We start from the raw sequence: 22,704 nt of genomic DNA, 5'->3' as shown, positions 1-22,704 counted from the left end.
TCACCATTGACCGAAGCCCAGGACAGGCTTCTTATAAGTAGCCGCGTGTCGTCTTTGTTCGGACTCTAGAACCAAACAGGAAAAGGAAAATACTATGCACGAACGCGCATGATGATCCCCCAAAGGGGGATCTGTTTATTGCGCTCCACTCCCATTCCAGGCTATCCCGGCAGCGCCAAAACACCCGACCGCGTTGAATGCCACGCTGACAGCCACTCAGGAAGTTGCAAGTGACTCCAGACGGAGATAAATGACCGTCGAGGGTGGTATCTGGAGATCAGAATCCTGTGGCTTGTGACGCCAGGCGGGAGAGCCCTCATGATCGCGCGTCCGTAAAGAAACCTAGTCGGTGCCGATCTTACCCCAGGAGGCGGTCCGCCTCCCTTGTCTAATTCCATGCCTCCACCAATAGAAGGTTGGATCCTGCGTGGCCGCTAAGAATTAGCCTGACGGATCATATCGAATCAGGCAAGGATGCGGACTAGTGCCGGAGGCATTGCAACTGCACGGAGGAAATGTAACTCAGGGGCAGTTGTTCGGCTTTGTGTCCCAGCTGTTCGCCAGTAACTACTGTACCAGAGACAGGCGTCAATACCGACATGAAGAAGTGAGAGTGGGACTGGTCCGATGGATTGCGAACAAGAAGTTGGGTTGGGCAGTCGGACAAGGTAACTGCCGAAGGCTTCATCGGCGCTACAGGAAATAAAATTTAAGGATGTGATTTAGTCCGTTTCGACGCACGACCTAGACTCTTCCTTCTCGGGGGTTTCTTTTCTCGTGTGCCTTGCATCCTGGATCACTATTAATGCGGGTGGTCTACTACTGTTGCAGAAACGAGCCAGGAACCCTGTCTAGAACCGGCCTCTGAAACGGCCGTTCTATAGGGTCTTTCCCCCGCGTTACTACGCCATCCTTCTGATCTGGGATCCTTTTCCAGATCTTGGTGAGTCAGCTTATTCTTCATCCTGTCTATCCGTGAATCAAACTGGCGTGGGCGGAGATCATCACCCCACGGGTTGGTGCTCTGCCGAGATTTAGGGCTGGAGAAATATATATCTTCCCACCACCACTTGATCCAGCCATTTACACAACAATAATAGCCGGCACTTGCAATGCTAGTCTCCAGAGGGGCGGTAAATAATTAATAGCGCATCATCATCATCATTATCCTTTTAAAGAAAAACTCCGTTCTTCATTCGGAATGCCACTAGATGTCCTGGTACATACTTCAACCTGCTTACGATGTAGCATCCAGATCACATAATCCCGAGAGCTCCAATCTTCGAACCACTAGCTGATTTCCAGGCCCCTTGGAGCCCCTCGAGACAGAAGCAATTCAAACCACATGTAAGTAGCCGTAGACTCTGAGGTGGCATAGAGGCTCAATCACCCCCATGCGGCCGCAATTTCACGCCCGACTAGGATTGCCAAGAGCGCATACACTATGCAGTCTAAGCTGCAGCCCGAGAACCTGTTCTGTGCTTATCCCATCTCGTCCTCTGCTGACGAAAAGGGCGTAGTCTTCTTCCGCCCATGGACCGACCTAGTGACGTCATCTACAAGTGCCTCAAGACCAGCCAAACTGTTGCTAGACCTCACACTGCCCGAGAATGCCAGAGTGAGCTCGAGATGGCTAAGTCCGTCAATAGCTCGTTAACTAATAATGTATCGCATCAGTCAGCGTAGAGCCCCAATGCCAAGCCCGATCCACGTGACCTCCCCCGTGATTCTTGCCTCACGGAAAGAAAAAAAACACATCGAGGGAGAACCCATTCCGCGTCAACCTCAGGGCAGAGAGTCATCGAATCCAGGACCTGCAGCAACAGAGAGTCTTCCACTTCGTCTGCTCTGCTTCCGGACTCGACGCCTGTTCCCGTCGTGACCTCCCTCAACCCCCGGAGTCAGCTCGTGCTTCGCGCCGGGTCGCGAACGTGTCACCGCTCTGCCATCATCCCAGCGCATCACGGCGAAATCCTCAGAGACAGATTGGCTTCTGATCTCTCCACAAGCGACGTGATATATATCGCTTAATAGCCATCCACTCGGCGACTTCGCGCGCGACCTCGGGGAGGTCCCCCCTCCAGCAGCACCTCGGAGCATTATCGCCCTGCGGGAGCATCGTCAGCGAACGCATTACGAGCATCGAGGGAACTCGCCGCCAACAACGGTCTTCGATATACATACAAACTCACGAAACCCCGGTGCACGATATCCGCGGGACTACTCGGACTCGCCGTCGATAATTGAGAGGGGCGTCCAAGCTGCTCGCCGTCCATCGACTTTTGAGCTTGTTAGGCCTTGGCCGGAAGAACTCGAAGAAACAGACGGTAGATGTCCAAACGAACAGCGCAAGGCCCTCAGGGGAGCAAAGAAGACGAAAATCAATTTCATATGTCGGGTACTCCAGATGAGAAGCCCCAACGGGCCACGGCGGCCCAGATGGCCAACCGCAAGTAAGTAAAGTGTACCTTTCTTTCCGCCCTTTTCTGTCTCTGCATGGTCCCTACTATGGGGTGGCAGTCGTTGTTTGTCGGAGCATTGAGGCATATAGAGCTGGCGGGGGCGTGGTCTATCCTTACCCTAACCTTCCTATTTGGGACGTGTCTTGTTGCCGTGCCCGCCTCTCTACTTCCTTCCTTCTCTCACAACGACAACCAACCCGATTCACTTCTCTCCCATTGATTCACTTCTCTCCCATTGATTCACTTCTCTCCCATTGATTCACTTCTCTCCCATTGATTCACTTCTCTCCCATTGTTCACGGCTTCTTCTTCTCTGCTTTCTCTTGGTTTCCACACCCTCTTTCCTGTCTTCCTACCCTTCATGTCCAAATACCTCCGCCGAGCTCTCCATTCCCCCACCAAGAAGGAGATAAAGCGACAGCGCTCCCTCTCTCCCGCCAAGGAAGAACCCGACTCCTCTCCCACCTCTAGAGAACCTGATCCCTCCCCCACCAAAATGAACAAGAAACGCAAGTTGTCGGACGCTGACCTTTTCGGGGCTTCCCCCGCGCATTACAGAATCAAAGATGTTCGCGGCAGAAAGCGTGCGATGACTCCATCCACTGCACCTGGCAGCCAGTCTTTCGGCAACGCCTTTTCTTCTGCCCCTGCGCCGACTTTTGGTGGCAATCCTTTCTCCTCCACCCCATCGCTGCAGCCGACTGGCTTTACCTTTGGCCAGAGCCAGAGCTTCCCCGGTGCCAACGGCAACGCGTCTCCCGGTCAGCCCCAGCAAGATGGCTCGGCACCATTCTCATTTGGAGGTGCCACTCAAGGCGGTTTTGGCTTCAACGCTCCTTCCTTCGGTCAACAGACCAACTCCTTTGCTGTGAAGAACCCTTATGTCAACGGCACATCCGGCGGCCAGCCAGCCGAGCCAGCCCAGCCAGCCCAGCCTACTGGGTTGTTCAGCTTCGGCGGGAACAGCCCCTTCAACGCCCCACCTGTCACTCAACCCTCGGCTCAGTCCTCTGGCATGTTTGGAGCGCCGCAGACCACGAGTGCTCCGACTTCTCTCAACATGTTTGGCAAACCACCTACCACAGTCACTGGTATTGATTCCATGCAAACCTCACCCGATGCCAAGCCCAAAGCTAGTGCTCCAGCTTCTGCACCCGGTTTCCAGAATCGAAATCTCTTCGGTGCCACGAGTACTCCCAGCTTGACACCTTCCGTTCCATCGGCTCCTGCTGCCAACCCATTCACGAGCCTTAATGTTGCTTCCACGACCGCAAAGCCAGCCGAGACGCCGCCACTCAAGAACCTCTTCGGTCCTGCCGCTGCCGCGCCCAAGGTCTCAGAGCCGTCTCAGCCTACGGCCAACAATGTTTTCGCACCGAAGACAACTACTGAACAAGCTCCATCCCAGCCTGCGCAGGCCAAGCCATTTGGTTCTTCTCTCTTCGGTTCTGCTCCCACGACCGCAAAGACTTCTGAGTCCCAGCAGTCCGCTCTGCCTTCTCCTTCCAATATCTTTGCTCCAAAGCCAGCCGCTGAGTCGGCTCCTGCTAAGCCCGCAGAGAGCAATCCATTTGGAAACATTTTCGCCGGCGCTCCCGGCGCATCCAAGGCTCCGGAGCCCTCCACTCAGCCTGCCCCTAGCAACATGTTCGCTGGCGCTACGGCATCCAAGGCCTCAGAAGCCTCCACTCAGCCTCCCCCAAGCAATATATTTGCTGGCGCTACGGCATCCAAGGCCTCAGAAGCCTCCACTCAGCCTGCCTCTAGCAATATGTTTGCTGGCGCAACGACATCCAAGGCCTCAGAAGCCTCCACTCAGCCTGCCTCTAGCAATATGTTTGCTGGCGCAACGACATCCAAAGCCTCAGAAGCCTCCACTCAGCCTGCACCTAGCAACATTTTCGCACCCAAGCCAGCTACGGGACAGAACCCCTTCGCCAACCTCATGGGAGGAGGAACCTCCGCACCTCAGGCCACGCAGCCGCCGGCCCAATCGGCCCCGAAAAACTTGTTTGCACCGAAGCCCGCTACAGCACAGGCAGCATCTCAGAACCAGCAGCCATTTGGCAACCTATTTGGTGCCAAACCTGCCGCTCCTACAGTCCCTGCAGCCAAAGAAACATCGGCGCCTGCCGTTCCAGCTGCTCCACCCGCTCCACCCGCTCCATCTTTCCAGCTGTCAAAGCCTCAGTTGCCTTCCAGCATGAACGAAGAACAAGCTGAAGATGCCGAGTTGCTCTTGCAACTGCGCACCCTGAACGAGTCGTTCAAACAGGGAGTCAGCAAACGCAATGCCACGGATGATTTTGATTCACTCATCATGTACTACTTGCAAGTCCGTGAGACCTTGGGTGTGCCTGTCTTCCCCAACATTTCCGGAGCGGAAGCTACCGCGACAAATGGCCCTGTTGCTAGTGCCCAGGATGATACCTCTACTGCCAACGTTTTCGCAAACTCCTTCTCCGCCCCGAAGTCAGATTCAAGCAAACCGCCCGCTCTTGCACCTGTACAGTCGGCGAGTACTCCGAGCCCTGCCGGTCCTGCGGTGGCTCCTCCGAAATTTGAGAACAACATGTTTGCCAAGGCTGCATCGAATGCGAGCACGTCCGCATCTACCGCCAATGCAGATCCATCGCAACCTTCAGGTGCTACAACACCTGCACCAGCGCTTGCAATCCCGAAATTCGGAAATGGTGCATCTGGCACGGATTTCATGGCGCAATTCAAGAAACAGGCAGAGAAGACTGCGGCCGAAGAAAAGGCCAAACGCAAGGCTGAAGATTTTGATTCTGACGAAGACGATGAGGAGGAGTGGGAACGCAAGGACGCCGAGAGACAGCGCGAGAAGCGCGAAAAGATTGAAGCGGCATCAAAGAAGAAGACGAAGTTTGTTCCCGGCAAAGGATTCATATTTGTCGACGACGTCGACGAACCGGCGGCTTCAACCGAAGCTGCCAAACAGTCTAGTGCTCCGAGTCCTGCCGCCACGCCATTGTTTGGCAAGCCTGATGAGGCAAGCAAGATTGGTAGCTCCAATGAAGCTAGCGTGATCAGCAACGCCAGCTCCCGCGCAGCGAGCCCGGCTACTTCGATTTTCGCATCTGCCAACCAGCCGCTTCCCAACTCGCAAAACATCTTCGGCAGCCTTTCTGGAACCCCACAGACCTCTGACAAGGATGACGGCGAGTCTTCCTCTGGCGATGACATCCACGAAGCCATACGCAAGACCCCCAAGCGGCGGCCCTCTGCCGAAGATGGAGAAGCGGAAGATGATCGCCCATTCAAGCGAACCACGAAGTCCTCTGATGGTGCCACCAGCAAGTCAAGCCTGGACACCTCTCTTCCACCCCTAGCGCTGCCGCAGGTCGCAGTCTTTTTGATCGAGTTCAGACTCCTGGTCGTTCTGCGACGAGCTCGCCTAACCCATTTGGTGTTTCGATGGGCGGAAATGCCACCACCAACAATACTGCCAGCTCCCTGTTTACCGGTGTCAACACTTCGGGTACCAGCACTCCACTTTTCGGCGCTTCCCAGACTGCCGATCAAACCTGGAAGCCAAACACCCCGATCAAGTTCGCTGCTGAATCGCTTCCTTCGACCGAGAATGTCACGTCCGCGGACGTCACGGGCGACGAGGAGGAAGGTGAGTCCGGTGCTATCTTCAATCTCACGAATGCCAAGGCTGGTGAGGAAGAAGAAGATGCTGTCTACGAATGCCGCGCTCGTGCTTTTAAGCGAGACGGTAGCTGGAAATCCCAGGGCACCGGAATCTGCCGTCTTCTCGTCCACCGAGAGACCCATGCTGCTCGTGTTGTGATCCGTGCCGACCCGGGCGGCAACATTATCCTCAACACTCACCTGAAGCGTGACTACGCCTATTCCAAGGCCGGCAGCAGCGTGCAATTGATGGTGCCGCACCACAACAAGCCGCCCGAGCACTGGGCCATCCGGGCGAAGCCCGACAACGTCAATGAGCTCTTCTCCAAGATCGAAGAGATCAAAAACTAATCACATTTACAATCACCATCATATCACCATGAAGCTTCGGCTTCAATGATTTTGCATGCAATCTGTCGGTCTATTTCGGTTTGTCAAACCATCAAAATTCTCTCATCAGTGCGGCGCCCCTGGTGCCCCCCAGGAGCTTCGCACGTTACATTTATTGTTGGAAGTCATTGTTTGGAGTCAGGGGGGCATGTATTTGTACGAGCATACTGGCATTGCGTTTGCTTGCTTTTTCATTTCCTGTACTTCGAGAGGCCCTCGAGTCCAGCGGACCCGGATTTCTGTCCTGGGTCTGCTTGGGCTCGATGGGCTCCGCGAAGATGTTTTTCTTTTGTCGTTGCTTTCTGTCATTCCCATTTTCTGTCTGCATTCTCTTGGCCGTAACCGGGCTCGTCGCCCTGAGCCAGCCAAGTGAATGCACCGTTGTACTTTAGCTAGGGAATGGCAGTTCCGTTCAACGGATTTTACTGGAACTACAAGCACCCAAGCCCCCTACAGTAAATAATCCCCAAGAAGATAAGATTAGTGAGAAAAAAAGGTATTTTTATTTTGAAAGAAGTCCCCGACCAGACAAAAAAACCCCAACGTAATCATAGATGCGATGCTTCAAGACAGGACAGGACATGACATGAAGAGATTTACGCATCGTCAACGGTGGCAGTGTGCAGACCCTTGGGGTTCTTGACGTTGACAGCCTGGACGTGCGAGTACAGACGCTCCACGGCGCCCTCCTCGTCGTTACGCTTGCGGGAGATGCGCACGCGCAGACGGAAGGGAACACCCTTGATGCCGGCCTCCCAGACCTTCTTGTTCAGCTGGGGGTCGAGGCGGACGTCCTTGGTGCCCTACACAACCAGAAAAAATAAAATTAGGAAAAGACTGTAGGAGGGGAAAAGAACGAGAGTGATCTGTCTTACCATGGCCTGCTCGGCAAAGGCGCGGATCTCCTTGATGGCGCGGGGAGCGCGCTTCTTGAAGCTGACGCCGTGGCACTATATTCCCGCGAAGAAGGCGTAATTAGTCTTCCGTCCGAATGCCATTGAGTGGTGATTGTTCTGCTCGTGATGGGTGTGTGTCGTGGCCGTAGAGGTGGACTTCATCAAACTAATTTCTTCTTTGGGGGTTCCGGGTTTGTGTGTTTGTGTGCGTGGGTGTGTGGTTGCGTAGGTTCAGCAACCAGTCGACAATTCGGCGAGAGAAAATGCCAAAGACAAGACGAGTAGAGTCTCCGTGCGGGAAATCCCAACAGGATACAACAACAGGTCTTGCAAGCAAGTTCTGATCAGGGCAAGGTTCTCCATGACGGAATCATGAACAACCTTCCCACACACAAACTCCGGAATCTCCAGAAGTTGTTCTCTGTCCATTGGTTCCTCCAGATCACGACGAGTTCATCGCCGGCGCAGATGTTAGGGGACAGGAAAGGGGATCAACGTACCCGCTTGTGCAGGTTGATGGTGTACTCGCGCGACACCACGTCGGCGATGGCCGAGCGGGTCTTCTTGCCGGTCTTGACGTTGGACATCTCTGCTGGAAATTAGCAGGGTGTACAAAAAGAAAACGAGGCGGATATGAGGTGACTGACTGGAATGGGGGGTGTCGACGGTGGGCGAGAGGTGGTCGGTGTCGAAGCGGAAGTGCGATTTTTCGAAATTGAGAGTGTGGCTCGCTTAGTGTGGGGACGGGATCTGATTGGTGAGAATACACGTGACGCATTTGGTGCCTCAGGCAGATAACCGCCCAACTGGGCCCAGGTCAACTAACTAACTAATTAACTCACGAACTACAGACACCCTGGCTTCAGAGAATTAGATGGAACAAATCCCTTGGGCTGAAGGGGCTTTTGTTAAACCCCCACTCTAGGTTCATGCAATCACTGTATGTACAAGAGGGTCGTCATGATTCTAATTCTCCCCACTCACATCCGGATACAGATCAAACCGGCGCTGTGTATAGATCGGGATGCTCGACCGGATATTCTTGATCGTCTCGTTATCCAGATCCGCATATACAATGGTCTCCTTCTCGTTCGCCATGCTTAGGATATGGGCACCAGGATCGGCGACCAAGCTGTGCCCATAGGCATGGTAGTCCGCCTCCATGTCGCGCGCGGGACTGCACATGGCCACATAGGTCTGGTTATCGACCGCGCGTGCCCGACCGAGTAATTCCCAGTGCAGCGGACCTGTAGTGGTATTGAAAGCGCCCGGGTAGAGGAGCAGGAAAGCGCCCTTGCGCGCAGCGATCATGGCCGCCTCCGGGAAGCGGATATCGTAGCAGATGGCCAGCCCGACTTTGCCATATTCCGGAAGGTCGAGGATGGTCAGCTGGTTGCCTGGGGAGAGCACATCGCTCTCCTTGAAGGCGATCTTGCCGGGGATATCAATGTCGAAGAGGTGCGTCTTGCGGTGGGTGCCGATCAAGGCTCCCGACGGCGAGAAGACCAGCGAGGTGTTGTAGTAAGTCTTGGTGGTGGGTTCCAGTTCTGGGATACTGCCACCGACCAAGTATGCGTTGGCCTCGGCGGCGATCGCGGACAGGGCGTGGAAGGAGGGGGACTGTTCCTTCGTGGGCGGGGAGGGGAGCAGAGTCTCGGCGTATTTGGGGAAGTGTGCGGTGCCGTAGGGGGAGTTGAAGCACTCGGGCAGGACAATCAGACCTGCGCCTGCTTTGGCGGCCTCGAGAACCTTGCCACGGGCATGGGTGAGGTTGGCGGCCTTATCGGCGCCTGGAGATTGCGTTAGTTGGTTGTGAAAAGATGGGATGGCGCAGGGGTTCACGACATACCCGATGCCAACTGCACCAGGGCCAGTTTCAGGGGTTTCTTCAGGAAGGCAGCCATGGTGGTGACGTGGTGGAAGGAAAAGGAAGATGACAGGGTTAACTCCGCAACTCCGCAGGGACCCGCCACTATATAAGCCCCTCGCCGCTCTCAGTATGAAGATCAAACCCAGTACAATGGTCGGTCTTGATATCGTGCGCAAACATAACTCAGCCCTGAAGGACTTGGGGCCCAACCTGGTGGCCGTCTTCGGTACGACTGTGAACATCGATCCATCCCTTCTCTACATGCTGACTCCGGATTCTAGTCGGCGGCACCAGTGGCATCGGCGAAACCACAGCCCGGGCCTTTGTGAAACACACTCTCTCCCCGCGTGTCTATCTTATCGGACGCAATGAGAGCCAAGCATCCCAGATCATCGAGGAACTGCGCCAGCTGAACCGTGATAGCCAAGCCAGCTTCATCAAGTGCGACGTGTCGCGCCTGCACGACGTGGACGAAGCCTGCAAGACCATCCAATCCAAGGAGGACAAGGTCAATCTGTTGTTTATGAGCCCGGGCATTATGACGACCAAAGGCCGCGACGGTATGTCTGCTTTCTTGGAGGTAAATCCCCTCGCTAATCCATCCCTAGAAACCGACGAAGGCCTGGACAAGAAGCTGAGTCTTCACTACTATGCGCGCATGCGATTCCTGGTCAATTTGTTGCCGCAGTTGACCAACGCGGGCACCTCGAATCAACTCTCTCGCACGATCTCCGTGCTAAGTGCCGGCCACGAGGCAAAACTGCGGTTGGATGACTTGACGCTGAAGCACAACTACTCGCTTGGCAACTGCGCCAACCACGCCACCACCATGAACTCCCTAGCCATGGAGGAGCTGGCGGCGTCGCACCCAGCCACGTCTTTCATCCATGCATACCCCGGTGGAGTGAACACGGGCCTGCTTAATAACATGCTAGGCCGGTTCGGCTCGAATGCTCTTGCTTTCCTGTTGAGGCCGTGGTTGGTTCCCCTGGATCAGAGCGGCGAGAGACATCTCTACGCGGCTACCAGCTCGACCTATCCCTCGCGAGATCGCAAGGCTGATGATGCCGTGAGTGGGTCTGACGGGACTAAAGGTTCGGGGGCGTATCTGCTCTCATGGGATGGCTCCGTGACTGGGAACCAGAAGATCTTGAATGGGTATCGCAGTGATGGGACCCGGAAGACAGTGTGGGAGCATACGCTCGGGGTATTTGAGGATGTTTGTGGAAGGAAGGAGTAAATCGTCATAGCATCCATCAGAAATAATCGTAATCATAATCCATTTTGACCTTCATTTCAGCTGTATAGATCGGGCTATACTTGGCCGGTCACGTGGTTCGCCTCCCTCATTCGCTGGAACCCAAAGTTTGGTTTTTTCGCAGGAGGCGAATTCCCCGTCGGTAATAAATAATAGTCGAAACGAAGGAAAACCAGGAACAGACAGAGCGGAGTTGGGCCTCTCGATCTTCATGCAAAATCTTGCACAGACACCAGCATAGAATCCTCCTTCCTGCCTCATTTGCCCCCAGCCGCCCGCGCTGATCTGGCCCCCTCCCCATTCACCACCACCATGTTCGAGGACTTCTCCTTTACGTCGCCGTCGTCGCGCCCGCCACGACTCACAGTGGACGCCGATGACCGGATCATGCTAGACTGCGACAGCACGCTGGTCTCGCCGCTCTCCTCGCGATGTCCATCGCCGCAGTCTCATCGGTTTCGAACAGGGTCTCGCTCTCGCAACTCCTACATCCGTTCTCCGCCTGCCCCGACCTCTGTGCCATTTCCTTATGAGCCAAAGAGATTGTCTATCTCGACCTTGACCCAGAAACTGCATGAACATAGCCTTCACCCTGCACAACACTCCCATGACTCCCCCCCTGGCTCTGCAGCACTGCCGGGGTCAAGGTTCGCAGGGTACGTCCTCACGCCGCCAGATACGGACCACGACGAAGAAGGGCTCGGGATGAGTGATCACCTGTCTTCGCCTCTATCGTCCAGCGTGAGTCCCACATCTATGCCCCAGGACTCTCGGGATCAAGGCAGGAGAGCAGCAGACCGGTCACCAAGTGGTGGTGGCACCGGATTACCCGATCAACTGAACGTGCGGATTCAGCGGCAGCGCATCGCTCGGCTACAATGCAGTTCCGCGGAAATGGACGCCATTCGCCGAACAGTGCTAGCCGACGAAGACGACGACAACTGCCCCGGTGGAGACGAAGGTTACCATCCCAGCTCCCTGCCCCCGCGGTCCCCGACACGTCGACGAACGACCACTTCAGTGCGCAGCAGATTCGGCCCAGAGTCTCCCGTCTCTGCTTCGGGACCAGGGACTGCGACTTCCCATGCTCGGCGGAAGAGCAGTTCTGCTGGGGTCTTGCAGCCTCAGGCGAACCGGGTTGAGAAAAGTCAGAGTGCGGGTCCGTCTAAGCGCAGCGAGCATGGTCTGAGACGGAAGAGTCTGGTTAGTGCTGCGCTGGCGAATTTGGCGGAGTGAGTTGAGGGATGATCGGGAATTCATTTTGAATATTCATTGTATATATCTTCCGATTGATACCCGACTTTATTATAACATTGAAATATAGATTGTATATTTAGTCTCTTCCGTTCATGTCCGGTTGGAAATAGACTAGACGGCTCACGATGTGCCTCAAGAGTAACAGAGAGAGCGCATCGAAGGCAAGTAGTTCCGAACCTTCCAATCACAAATTATGCGTGGCCAATTTACTATTCTATGATTGATCAATTATTCTCAAGTCATTGGGTACGTCGAAGGGGAAGGGAGTTCCGCCCCACAAGTAGACGACATGTCATTTGATGCGTGAGAGGTAGTTATAAGGTGGTTTCTCCCTCGTCACGATGCGAAGACTACGTGAGAAATACGACGCACTTTATACCCTATAATGGACGTGGTGATTATTGGCTCCGGTATTATCGGCCTTCTATCGGCTCTCACTCTTACCGAAGCTGGGTACGCAGTGACTATTATTGCACGCGACTTACCGGGAGACGAGACCCAGGACTGGGCGAGCCCTTGGTACGTTGTGTCTCCCAGCCACTAGTTGCAGGACAATAAATCGGAAGCTAACTTGTGACTCGACAGGGCAGGGGCGGCCATACTCCCTCACCCAGATGCGAAAGGGCATTCCCTCCAGGTGGACACCTTCAAGTATTACTGGGCTCTGGCACACCGAGATCCTACTAGTGGGGTCCAAGTAATAATAATCCCAAATATCTCTCATTCATCTCGCTGACTATAGACCCAATTAACTAGGTGGTCAAAGCAACCGAGTTTTACGATGATCGAGCGGACGATTCGAGTATTTGGTACAAGTATCTTGTGCCGCACTATCGCCGAATCCCTACAGGCGAACTTCCGGGAGGTGCAACCGTAGGGTTCACTTTTCATACCATGACACTCAATCCCGCAGTATTCCTTCCCTGGATCAAGAAAGAGTTGGAGGCTCGTGGGGTACGGTTTATTCGCAAAGAACTCAAATCCATTGAAGAAGCCAAGAAGATTACGGGATGCGGCATCGTTGTTCATGCATCCGGTCTCGGTGCTTTTCATCTTGCAGGCGACAACGATGTGGTAGCTATTCGCGGACAAACAATGTTCGTGGAAACCGACTTCGATGAGCTCATGATGCTTCAAGGATCGCAATACACTTATGTTATTCCGCGAATGTATACGGGAGGTGCGATCTTGGGTGGGGTGAGTCAGGAAGGGAATTTAGCGCGCAATGTAGACGAGGATTTGCGACCTGATATTCTTGAAAGAACGAAGAAACTTTCCCCGGGGAGTTTTGATTCTGTGGACTTGAAGACAGACAATATCCAAAACATTGTCGCTTTTCGACCCGGGAGAAAGGGGGGATATCGCCTTGAAGGAGAGGGGAAGGTGGTGCACGCATATGGGTTCGGCAGCCTTGGATATGTGTACAGCTATGGGGTGGCCTTGAAAGTTCGGGATTTGGTGAAATCGTTGGCCCAAGGCAAAAATATGCATAGAAGTCATCTTTAAAGACAGAATTGAGGGACTAAAAACCCAATTGAAAAGGTACGGCTTTTGAATGCCAAGATTCCAATACTACGACACACTGTCTAACCTCAAATATCGACATGCGCAAAGTCCTTGGCTGACCTTGATCTACCAAAATACAGGACTCGCGCATTTTGATGGCATACGAAGGATCAAAATGTATATCATAGACGGACTTATCAATTCAGTGCTTTCAATCATCCAGGAATTAAACTTCAGCTCCTACTCGTACAGCACTCTCCAAAATTGGTACCATCTTACTGCCGACCTTTGCTCAGGCGTCTCGCTAGCGAGGATCTCTGGTAATCCTGAGACCAAGTCCACTTCCTCCTCATGACGAACCCAGGGCTCGGATCTGACAAAGAGACGATGTCCCAAGTAAAGAGCCAAGAAGATGGGAATACCAATGTAGGCAGTTAAGAAGTTGGAAATATTCCACTGGCCGCTTAGGAAGCTAGCGTAGCCGTTAAGAAGTAGAAGCAAAGTAAAACATACTCCACAAATGTATGACACATACGGCTGAAACCGCGATCGAAATGGAAAGTCAGACACTTCTTGCACAGCAGTCGCCTTGCGGAAACGGAGGTAGACGATGCACACACAAATCCAACTCTGAAATCCGCCAGTATTGATGAGATTCACGAACCAGTTGAAGACTATCGCTCCCGTGTTGGAAATGTTGAGATATGCAAGGCCTGACAGGGCCGAACAAACAGCGACTGCATTATATGGAACCCCGGATTTCGTGCACTTTGTGAAAAGCCGAGGCGCGTTTTCTGCCAAGGCCAACGAATATAGGGAACGGCTTGCCAGATACAGGAATGAATTTCCCGACGAGAGGGCAGAAATCAGAATAATTGCGTTTATAATGGAATCAAGAGCTTTGATGCCGGCGATTCGAGCAGCGATTGCCCAGGGAGAAGCGCCAGCACCAGATCCACCCCCTAACAGCTGGGGGTTGTTGCTTGGGATAATCATGCTGATAGCAATAGCACCGAGCACGTAAAAGATAACAAGACGATAAAAGTAGCGGATCCCCGCTTTCGGGAGGTTCTGGCGAGGATTCTGCATCTCTCCGCCGGTCACGACCAGCAATTCGGGGGCGAATGCGAAAGCAAACATCGAGAAGCAGGTAGTAGATATAAATGCGCAGAGTCTACCGGAATCTCCAGTCGTGATATACTCATTCACAGGACTTGGATGTGTCCAATAATGGAATCCCAGCCGTTCATGCTTTGGTCCGCCGCCCAAAATAAGTACCACCGCCATAATAAGCAAGCCGATGATACCCATTACCTTGACAGATGCAAACCAGAACTCGGTTTCACCGTAAACTTTGACCGGAAAGCAATTGAGGGCGACCATTAGGACCAGAAAGATAGAAATCCAGATCGCAACATGCACCCCAGGGTGCCAATACTGGACGATGAGAGTAGCTGCGGTGATCTCCGCAGGTACTTCGATAACAAAAACATAACAATAAAGCCAGCCTAGGGCAAATCCTAAGCTACTGGAGTGGAAGCGGGACGCGTAATAGGCCATCGAACATCCCGGAACCGGTAGGTAAGATGACATTTCGGTCGTTGCTGTGACGATACCGAACACCAACAGCGTGAGGAAGATATAGGCCGCGACTAAGAAGATTGGACCACCCATGTGCAGAGATTGACCCGATCCTACAAAGAGGGCTGTGCCAATTGTTCCGCCAAGGGCTATCATCTGAGCATGTCGGGATTTGAGGCCTCTCTGAGTGGTATCCCTTCGAAACGGGACGATATCGCCCTTTTCCTCTGTAAGGGCATTTTCTGCTTCCGAGGGATCCTTCATTTTCTCGTCCATTGCTGAAGGCCACCGAAGGAAAAGACAAGAAAAGGTATCCGGAAAGAGTCGTGGAACAGCTGGAAGAATTGTGACATGTAATAGGTGTTGTTTGAGGTGCTTCAACTGTTCCTATATGATTCTACTTATAATATCCCCAGGCCAACCAAGTAATAGGGTTTTGTCGCGGGGAATAGTTGGCTAGTGGGCCACTAAGCAAGGCTAGAGCGTTTGCTATTGGTCTGTCCGGGAATGTCCAGGAGGCTATCCGGGACGACTTGCATGGCTCGCGGAACAAGCTTCCTGATAAGTTAGCGGATCTATACTTGATAAGCATCTCCCTCTCTTGTGGATAGCGACCTGCCTCATAGGGAAAAGACAAACCTTTCTCTCTCTTTCTGAAACTTGACTACTGGCTTTATTAAACGATTCCTACCAGCAAACATGAAGAGGAAACATCTTGATATCGAGGCTTTGAAGTCAACAAAATAAAGGCCAAGTTTTTTGTTCCTTCAGAATATCCATCCAGGTCGGGAAGGGCTCACGACGATTGGCCACCAAATGCTCGTCCTGTCTTTTCCATAAAGCAGTCATGGTATCTTCCGCAATCTTGACAGGGGCAAGACCGCATCTTTCCTGTGATCGTTTCACTAGCTTTAATATAGCACACCGTCTTTCATTTGTCATGGCCTCGCAACCAGCTAGGAAAATTGGCCATAGTGTCCCAGGACCAGTGTGTTCCACCTCTGGTAACATAGCATGCAAGGACGTTAGAGCAGTAATAATACCGTCAACATGGCCTTGTAAAATTCCTGGGTGCACTCTTCGAACTCGCCTGTAGAAGAGAATCACCAGTGCAGAGTTAAAAGCTCGCAGAACATGGGAGTAAGGCGATAACGGTGCTTCTGATGGATCAAGATCATTGTTCCGAATACCGTAAGAGTGGATCACATTTTCGAGGCGATTACTCCGTTTTTGCAAAAAATTCCAGATCTTGGAGTCTATCTGCATTTCGGTGCCTTGTGCGGCGTTCATTTTTTCTAAAACGTTGGCCAACCGGATAGTTTGGGAGACTAAGCTTAGCCAAGTCTCCGAGAGGCCATAGGCTTGTTTTGAAAGAGTGTGCTCGGATTTTCTCGAGTCATGGAGGTGAATATCGGGGATATCCCTGTTCTGGTCCTTTGGCTCGTCGATGTTAAGGTCGTCATCCGAATGCTCTAGGTCGAGAAAATCGTCTAGACGGACATTATGCCCCGTCGTCGATGAACGACCATCAAGTCTCCTGGGTGGTCCACAGGTCCGAATTTGGTGACTTAGAGAATCGATGAATAAGTTTGAAGGGCCAAAGTCGTGGAGAATATAGGTGCTTTCACCCACGATGCGCAGCCACGAGTAGACATTTATTAGTAGGCGAGCCTTGTGCGATGTCTTGCTTTTGACTACTCCGCGCAGCCGCAGAAGTCGTTCAGCATCGATCATATAGCATCGCACGGCTTGGTGTTGACCGAGGAAGATCTTCATAGATTAATTTTCGTCGTCTCAGATGAGAAAAGAGCATGGGAATTGCTTACCGCTGATTCTATCATCGCACATATTGCCATGAGCTGGTCCTTATACTTGGCTTTAGCTGGACCTTCTGTCTCCTCACTTAGTGAGATGCGCATGTGATTCTGGGCCTCAAGATATGCTTGATTGGCAACTTGCTGCCAGTGGGTTATCGAGATTGAATCACCCGGCGTAACAGACAGGTACATAGCAGAGCATGAAATAAGACTGAAGAGATTAGCCTGTCGGGCATGGCTAACATCCTGCGACTCCATGACTGTTAAATCTGCAAGCGTTATTATTGCAGCGGGCAGATTCAATATGTTCCACGGTGCTTTCTTGCCAAGAGGAACGATAGTAAATTGAGATACAACGTGCTTTTGAAAAATCTTGAGCAGAAAGGAAGCATCATTGAGAATATCAATTGAGGCTACCGCGCTGTCCGAAGTAGTCTGTAGGATGTTTGTGCAATGTGTCTGTCGTTCCTCGTGACCCATGTTATGCGTTAAATCCAGATTTATTGCCAAAGATGTATTGTACATCTCGCTCTCGGAAACAAGCCAACGGGAAGAAGAGGGAAAATTTGGGCAGTTCATCGAGTCGAAAGAGAAATTGGACGTAATCCCGTACAAGTTATCATTGAGACCAAAGATGTCCGACCACTGTAATGAATCATCTGGGAATCCTAGCAACTCTTCGGAAGCGAAAGATGGATGAGCTGAATGTAGTCTATCACTGGAGGCTTCGGGATGAGATTGTTCGGTTGCCTTGTCTGCAGTATTGCTGGCGAATGAGCCCCGTGGTTCAACAAAGGCAGAAGTCAAATTCAGGACAGCAAACGGCCCAATCTTGATATCACCCTGTATAGGAAACGATGATGCTGATTTTGCTTCAATCTCTTCTAAAGAAGCATCAACGGATCCCGATAACAGGCCCCTGTTCAGGGAAGTGCCCATCGAAATCCTTGATTGTTCTAACGTGCGAATCAATACGTGTCCACACAGAACGTTTACCAGGAGTTAGAATAATGTACCGCTGTATAAATGGCGTCGTAGGCCATTTCTCTTCGTATGACTGCGCTTCTCATTTTGAGGTTCTTGCGAAGGAAGATGCCGTTTTTCCGGCATCCACCGCACCTCATCAGGAAATCCGTCACAAGTGAACCCCATTGAACGACATGTTTCACATGAAGGCCGTTTCTGATCGCACTTGACATGTCGACGTCGGCATGTCGTGCAAGCTCCTAGCCCATGCGTTCGACGAGATTTAGTTCGGCGAGTCATAGCCGGAGTAGACTAATTGGTGAGTTCAGGTAGTCCAGCATCAAAATCGGGGGAGATTCCGTCACTAGATAACAGAGTATTATATCTTAGCGAGATCGCGTAGTGTCGAGGCTAAAGATGAAGACGATCAGGTGATCGGAACCACCTGCCCGTTGTTGTGGGGGGACTGACACCTCGGCGGCCAGGCCACAATTTCTGTCATCGTCGAGTCTTCGCTGACGACAAATCACTTAAAAACGTGGTGCCAGCGTTGGGAATTGAACAATTGAACCAAATCCTACAAGGTGAAGGTGACGAAGCCTCGTCCTGCAAGTTACCTCGGGGTGCCTACCACTACACCACCGCTACTCGCCTTAGCTACAGTAGAAGTAGAAATATGTGCAGGCCAGAAGATACAACCGCTGTAAAACGAGTATTGGAAAGTATCACTATGCATTCTAGACACTGTGTCTTCAGCGGATGCAAGTTGACGAGACTCCTTTGCTCGCGTTATTACGGGCCACTATCTCCTTATCCTAATCCGTTCAAAATCAGTCCACGGAAGTTCATGCCTGAACTCATCCCATCCGCCCAACTTCCGGTACTCATTTTCTTCGTCGTCACCACCAGTCGGGTCAACCCACTCAAAAGGAAGTACCCCCTGCGCCGGCCACTCTGGCCGGTAAAATCTAGTCACATTGGAATCCAGTCCAATCCATGCCATGCGTGTGAAAGCATGGCCAGCACTCAGCATTTTTTGATGCGCGGAGCCTGTACGCACGCGAGTGGCGAGGAATCCGCGCAATCTTGGGCCAGGTACACCCTTCAGGTATCCCTCCTCACTCTGTAACTTTTTACCAAATTTGAAAATATCGGGCTTTACCAGGAGTACTGTTCCGATATCACTGGCAGATGTCTGATCAATACAGATGAAGTGCGGACACGTAGGGCCAAGTCCTTCGGACTTGTAAAACTCCCAGACGATATTCCAGATGTCTTCTTGCGTGGCGTCGTCTTTGCCGTCCCAGGGAACAAAACAGACGCCCTTAGGGACCACAGGCATATTCTCTGAGTCTGAGTCTACGTCTTCGTCGACGTCACTTTCCATGAGAACTTTTCGGATTTGTCGGTCCCTATCTTCTGGGACATCTTTAGTGAGATAGAAGACCGAGGCATACCCAGTGTCTTCCATTCCGGGACGTAGCTCCTTGTCATCATTTGCTGGTCGCCATGACGGCGGATTGTAATACCATGGCTGGTCCGGATCGCACACTCCCTCGATCTTTTCAATTTCAAGGCGCACAAAGTCTTCTTGCATGAATTTAAAGTGTTCTGCCCATTTTATTCTGGCGATAGAGCTTAAAGGTATCCGAATCATGTATGTTGCATATCTGATTTGAGAACACACTGCAGCAAATTGTGCTGAGCTTATGTGCTGGTCTTCAATAGGACTAAGGAGAACATTGAGAACTGGATCGCCAGGTCTCTGATCACCCTCGTGCTGTCGGAATTTCTCCCAAAGTTCCAACACCTCGCGGCGAGACCGAGCATGATGACGATCTTGTGATATGAGTTCGACTGACATCTCTTTTCGCCCATCATACTCTCTCTTAATAATCTTGTTCAGTTCTTCTTGTATGATCTTCTGGCTTCTTTGAAGCTCGTTTGTCGTTGTGGGAAAAAGGATAAAAAGGAGAAGATGCTCTCTACTCTGCTGGCGTTCCCACAAAGGCATCTTAGTAGGCAAAGCAGAATCCGATTGAGATATAACCTCGCCTACCAGCTCTGGTGGCAATTGGCGAGCTGTCAGAACTGATGCTACAGTATTGTAGTATTTCTCTCGCACTGTCGGCATAACAGTGCCGACGGTAAACATACACGCATCCGGATCATGAAGTCTCCTGCCACTTTGTATGCAGTTGGAAATCTCACATGTTTTCTCCTTTTGCAGGTATTCTGTGAAGAACTCCACAGTTTGAGGTTCAACAACCTCTTCTAGCAGCTTCGTCGAACACTTGGTTGAACGGTCGGAGAAGACATAAATTTCATCTTTTGGCTCAGTGCCAGGATGCGAATTCGGGCCTGACTCTGAAGGCGCGATCATAGATGTCTTTAGCCGGACAGTCATGGTAACCACCGAAATATGTTCCCTTTCCCCAGGACGACAGCAGCGCGTGAGTTGGCGTTTCGTGAGCTCATCCGCCACGATAAAACTAGTTCCTTTCTTAAACTCTAGGCCGGACCGAAAGGCGAGAATTGCCAGAGCATACAGATTGGCCTGGCTGTCCCGATGGGAGCTTTGCTTCGCAATGGACCTAAGCAGTGCCTGGGACGGAGTCCATGTTTTCAGTTCCACGCCACCAGAGCAAGATTCCTGGTAATAATGGATAAGTTTCAGCCTTTCCTCCTCGGTCAACTTCGCCAAAATGATCATCAGCAGCACTTTGTCGCTCGCCTTGAATATTGGCATTCGAGCGCCTGGTGCGAGTTGTATGGCTGTTGTGTGGTCGTTATCGGCCATTCTGTGCATGGGACTTGACAATCAGTAAGGAAGATAATTATCGCATCTCACTCCTCAGTGTTTGAGGGTTGGAGCCGCGAAGAAATAGTAATTGTGTTTTTGAGAAGTCCAGAAACCCTCTCTCCACTGCACTAATGACTGTACGTGGCCAATTTCAGTTGGTTATTGTCAACCGTGCACTTCGCCAAGGACTTTGCTCTCCACATACAGCCCCCGGCCGATATATGTAGAATATTGATGGAATCCTAAAGTATTCTGAGATATAATTATTGAGAGATCATGAATGAAAATGAAAAGAACCGATTCAGTGATCATGTATTCCATGAGTGTATCGATGCAAAAAACGAGTCCCTGACTCCAGATAGAAGTGAGGAAAAAGTAGTATACAAGAATAAGATAAAAGTGTATAGAACCAGCCCATATCCCAAGTCCGTCATCCCATCATCCCATCAGGCATATCCAAAAGCCATATCATATCATATCACATAAAAGAAGAAGAAGAAGAAGAAGAAGGGAAGAAAAGAAAAAAAAATCTAAGTTTAGTGACCCCCACGCCAGCTAAAAAACTTCCGAAAGCCCACCCGCTGCGAAAACGAAGCTTTCCGCTCACTGCCTCTGCGACTTCCCAACTGTCCAGACGAGGGATCGCGAGACCGGCGCTGCAGGTCGTCCAGCGCGCGCGCCGGGCCAGAGGCGCGGAGACCCATGTTCTCTGCCGTGGCAGCAGCTAAGACCTCGCGGATATGCGGATCCAGGAAGAGAGGGTCGTACGGATCGTAGAGGCTTGCGTAGCTAGATGATGGGAAAGGGTGGTATGTGTCCGAGTGAGCTGGTGTCGGGGGGACAGTGGAAGAAGGAGAAATAGCGGGAGAGAGTGCAGGCTGGGGCAGGTCGAAGAAGATACCGCGGTCTCGCTCGTTGACCTGGGCCCATTCGCCGTTGGCGTAGACGGGGGACCCAGGTTCGCCGATGTCACTGCCTCCGGAGTAGAGGGTTGGTTGGGAGCCAGGAGAACATGGCTCCCTTCTTTCGTCGTAACGTTCAGGGATGGAAGTCATGTGTGTATTATTGCTGTGTGGTGCGTCGCTGAGGAGGTCGTGGTTGATTTGGTCCTGTTCGTAGTAGTGTGCGTGGTTATCCTCATCAAGAGGCGGCGATGTCAAATCGGCCTGTTGTAAGTCGGTAGAATATTCAGACAGGGAACGAATCCGGTCATTCCCTGTTAGTGGCGACTTGGGCATGGGGTAGAGCCCCGGTAGAGAAGAATATAGAGACTGCGAGGAGTAATGCGATGGCAGCGAAGCGTCTGTGAACTGGGAGAGAGAGATGCGGTCCAGACCCTGCTCGAGAGAGAAAGTAGTGGACGAGATCCGAGAGTCTCGTCTGTTGTCGGAGAACATCGAGCAGCCATCAACATCCTCAATGAACGAGACGATGCGAGCCACATCCAGCGACTTGCGCGGGTTCAAGATCTCAAACGACGCCCCGCCGTGCGAGACGATCGCGGCTGCTTGGGTGGTGTGTGCCAGCATTTTGGGATCTTCCTGAGCCAGAGGAGAGTGATGAGCTGGGGTTTGGGCGGTTCTCTGTCGTTTCTCGCGATAAGTGTTCTGGGGGGACAAGAGTCAGCATTTGTCTTTTTGAGACATGTTGTTTCAGACAACTCACCACCCGCTTGCGGTTATTTGGTTTGGGACGCGCAGAATTGTCCGAGACAAGAGTCACCCGTGGAGCTAGTCCAGAGTCAGTAGGGGCCAGGTACTTTGTTTAGGAGGGCAACATACCAGGGATACTATCAAAGACCTCAGAGTCCTGCTCACTGCGCTGAGAGACCACACTATGAGAATACGACGGCGACAGCGGAGGAGTACTGGACGTCGCAGACGACACAGACACCGGATAGGAAGAAAGAGAGGAGAACGCCGGAGTGGACTTGTTCCAATTCAAATTCAGGGCCCGGGGCTTGCGCTTGAGAGTCCTCCCTGAACCACGATCGGCAGGATCGCCGACGCGCTCATGCGACTGCGACAGCGACTTGCGGTATTCGTGAAGGGACAGTGCTCCCGTAAAACCCTTGATGGAGCGAGGGGCCTGCCCGTTGTGAAGGTCGTCCGGACTAGACGAGCCGTCCAGCAGCTCGCTGGCATAGCGCCAAAGACGCATCGAGTCGTCCAAGTCGTCCGCCATTTTTACTTGCTTTTTTTGCCTCTTGTAACGGTTTGCTTCAGTATGACATTAAACAGG

At 52.1% G+C, this 22,704-nt stretch overlaps 10 protein-coding genes across 10 annotated transcripts; 5 read left to right on the top strand and 5 right to left on the bottom strand.

Annotated features, from left to right (window-relative positions):
• Positions 1-1,444: 1,444 nt before the first annotated feature.
• Positions 1,445-2,243, top strand: N7510_009318 (uncharacterized protein; the record flags this gene model as incomplete). Its single annotated transcript, XM_056981243.1, has 3 exons — positions 1,445-1,618; positions 1,797-1,931; positions 2,010-2,243. 3 exons carry the CDS (start codon positions 1,445-1,447, stop codon positions 2,241-2,243), a joined length of 543 nt encoding a protein of 180 aa, XP_056831452.1.
• Positions 2,244-2,823: 580 nt separating this feature from the next.
• Positions 2,824-6,470, top strand: N7510_009317 (uncharacterized protein; the record flags this gene model as incomplete). Its single annotated transcript, XM_056981242.1, has 2 exons — positions 2,824-5,759; positions 5,816-6,470. The coding sequence occupies 2 exons, from the start codon at positions 2,824-2,826 to the stop codon at positions 6,468-6,470; spliced, it is 3,591 nt and encodes a 1,196-aa protein (XP_056831451.1).
• A 635-nt stretch (positions 6,471-7,105) lies between these two features.
• N7510_009316 (uncharacterized protein) lies at positions 7,106-9,309 on the bottom strand (the record flags this gene model as incomplete). The annotated part of the gene is made up of 7 exons (XM_056981241.1): positions 7,106-7,312; positions 7,385-7,459; positions 7,906-7,994; positions 8,053-8,132; positions 8,180-8,226; positions 8,390-9,195; positions 9,255-9,309. 7 exons carry the CDS (start codon positions 9,307-9,309, stop codon positions 7,106-7,108), a joined length of 1,359 nt encoding a protein of 452 aa, XP_056831450.1.
• Positions 9,310-9,404: 95 nt separating this feature from the next.
• On the top strand, positions 9,405-10,515 carry N7510_009315 (uncharacterized protein; the record flags this gene model as incomplete). Its single annotated transcript, XM_056981240.1, has 2 exons — positions 9,405-9,501; positions 9,557-10,515. 2 exons carry the CDS (start codon positions 9,405-9,407, stop codon positions 10,513-10,515), a joined length of 1,056 nt encoding a protein of 351 aa, XP_056831449.1.
• A 330-nt stretch (positions 10,516-10,845) lies between these two features.
• N7510_009314 (uncharacterized protein) lies at positions 10,846-11,769 on the top strand (the record flags this gene model as incomplete). Its single annotated transcript, XM_056981239.1, has 1 exon — positions 10,846-11,769. The coding sequence occupies one exon, from the start codon at positions 10,846-10,848 to the stop codon at positions 11,767-11,769; it is 924 nt and encodes a 307-aa protein (XP_056831448.1).
• A 406-nt stretch (positions 11,770-12,175) lies between these two features.
• Positions 12,176-13,296, top strand: N7510_009313 (FAD-dependent oxidoreductase; the record flags this gene model as incomplete). The annotated part of the gene is made up of 3 exons (XM_056981238.1): positions 12,176-12,309; positions 12,376-12,487; positions 12,547-13,296. 3 exons carry the CDS (start codon positions 12,176-12,178, stop codon positions 13,294-13,296), a joined length of 996 nt encoding a protein of 331 aa, XP_056831447.1.
• A 240-nt stretch (positions 13,297-13,536) lies between these two features.
• N7510_009312 (uncharacterized protein) lies at positions 13,537-15,153 on the bottom strand (the record flags this gene model as incomplete). The annotated part of the gene is made up of 1 exon (XM_056981237.1): positions 13,537-15,153. The coding sequence occupies one exon, from the start codon at positions 15,151-15,153 to the stop codon at positions 13,537-13,539; it is 1,617 nt and encodes a 538-aa protein (XP_056831446.1).
• A 459-nt stretch (positions 15,154-15,612) lies between these two features.
• On the bottom strand, positions 15,613-17,960 carry N7510_009311 (Zn(II)2Cys6 transcription factor; the record flags this gene model as incomplete). Its single annotated transcript, XM_056981236.1, has 3 exons — positions 15,613-16,647; positions 16,704-17,650; positions 17,711-17,960. 3 exons carry the CDS (start codon positions 17,958-17,960, stop codon positions 15,613-15,615), a joined length of 2,232 nt encoding a protein of 743 aa, XP_056831445.1.
• Positions 17,961-18,462: 502 nt separating this feature from the next.
• Positions 18,463-20,460, bottom strand: N7510_009310 (uncharacterized protein; the record flags this gene model as incomplete). The annotated part of the gene is made up of 1 exon (XM_056981235.1): positions 18,463-20,460. One exon carries the CDS (start codon positions 20,458-20,460, stop codon positions 18,463-18,465), a length of 1,998 nt encoding a protein of 665 aa, XP_056831444.1.
• A 539-nt stretch (positions 20,461-20,999) lies between these two features.
• On the bottom strand, positions 21,000-22,647 carry N7510_009309 (oxidoreductase, short-chain dehydrogenase/reductase family; the record flags this gene model as incomplete). Its single annotated transcript, XM_056981234.1, has 3 exons — positions 21,000-22,070; positions 22,129-22,193; positions 22,245-22,647. The coding sequence occupies 3 exons, from the start codon at positions 22,645-22,647 to the stop codon at positions 21,000-21,002; spliced, it is 1,539 nt and encodes a 512-aa protein (XP_056831443.1).
• Between the last annotated feature and the right edge of the window lie 57 nt (positions 22,648-22,704).

Source organism: Penicillium lagena (genome assembly GCF_028827675.1).
Source record: "Penicillium lagena strain IBT 129212 chromosome Unknown utg000006l_segment0_segment0, whole genome shotgun sequence".
Lineage (NCBI taxonomy): Eukaryota > Fungi > Ascomycota > Eurotiomycetes > Eurotiales > Aspergillaceae > Penicillium > Penicillium lagena.
Note: the sequence above shows the minus strand (reverse complement) of the source record. Positions and strands in the feature narration are given on the sequence as shown.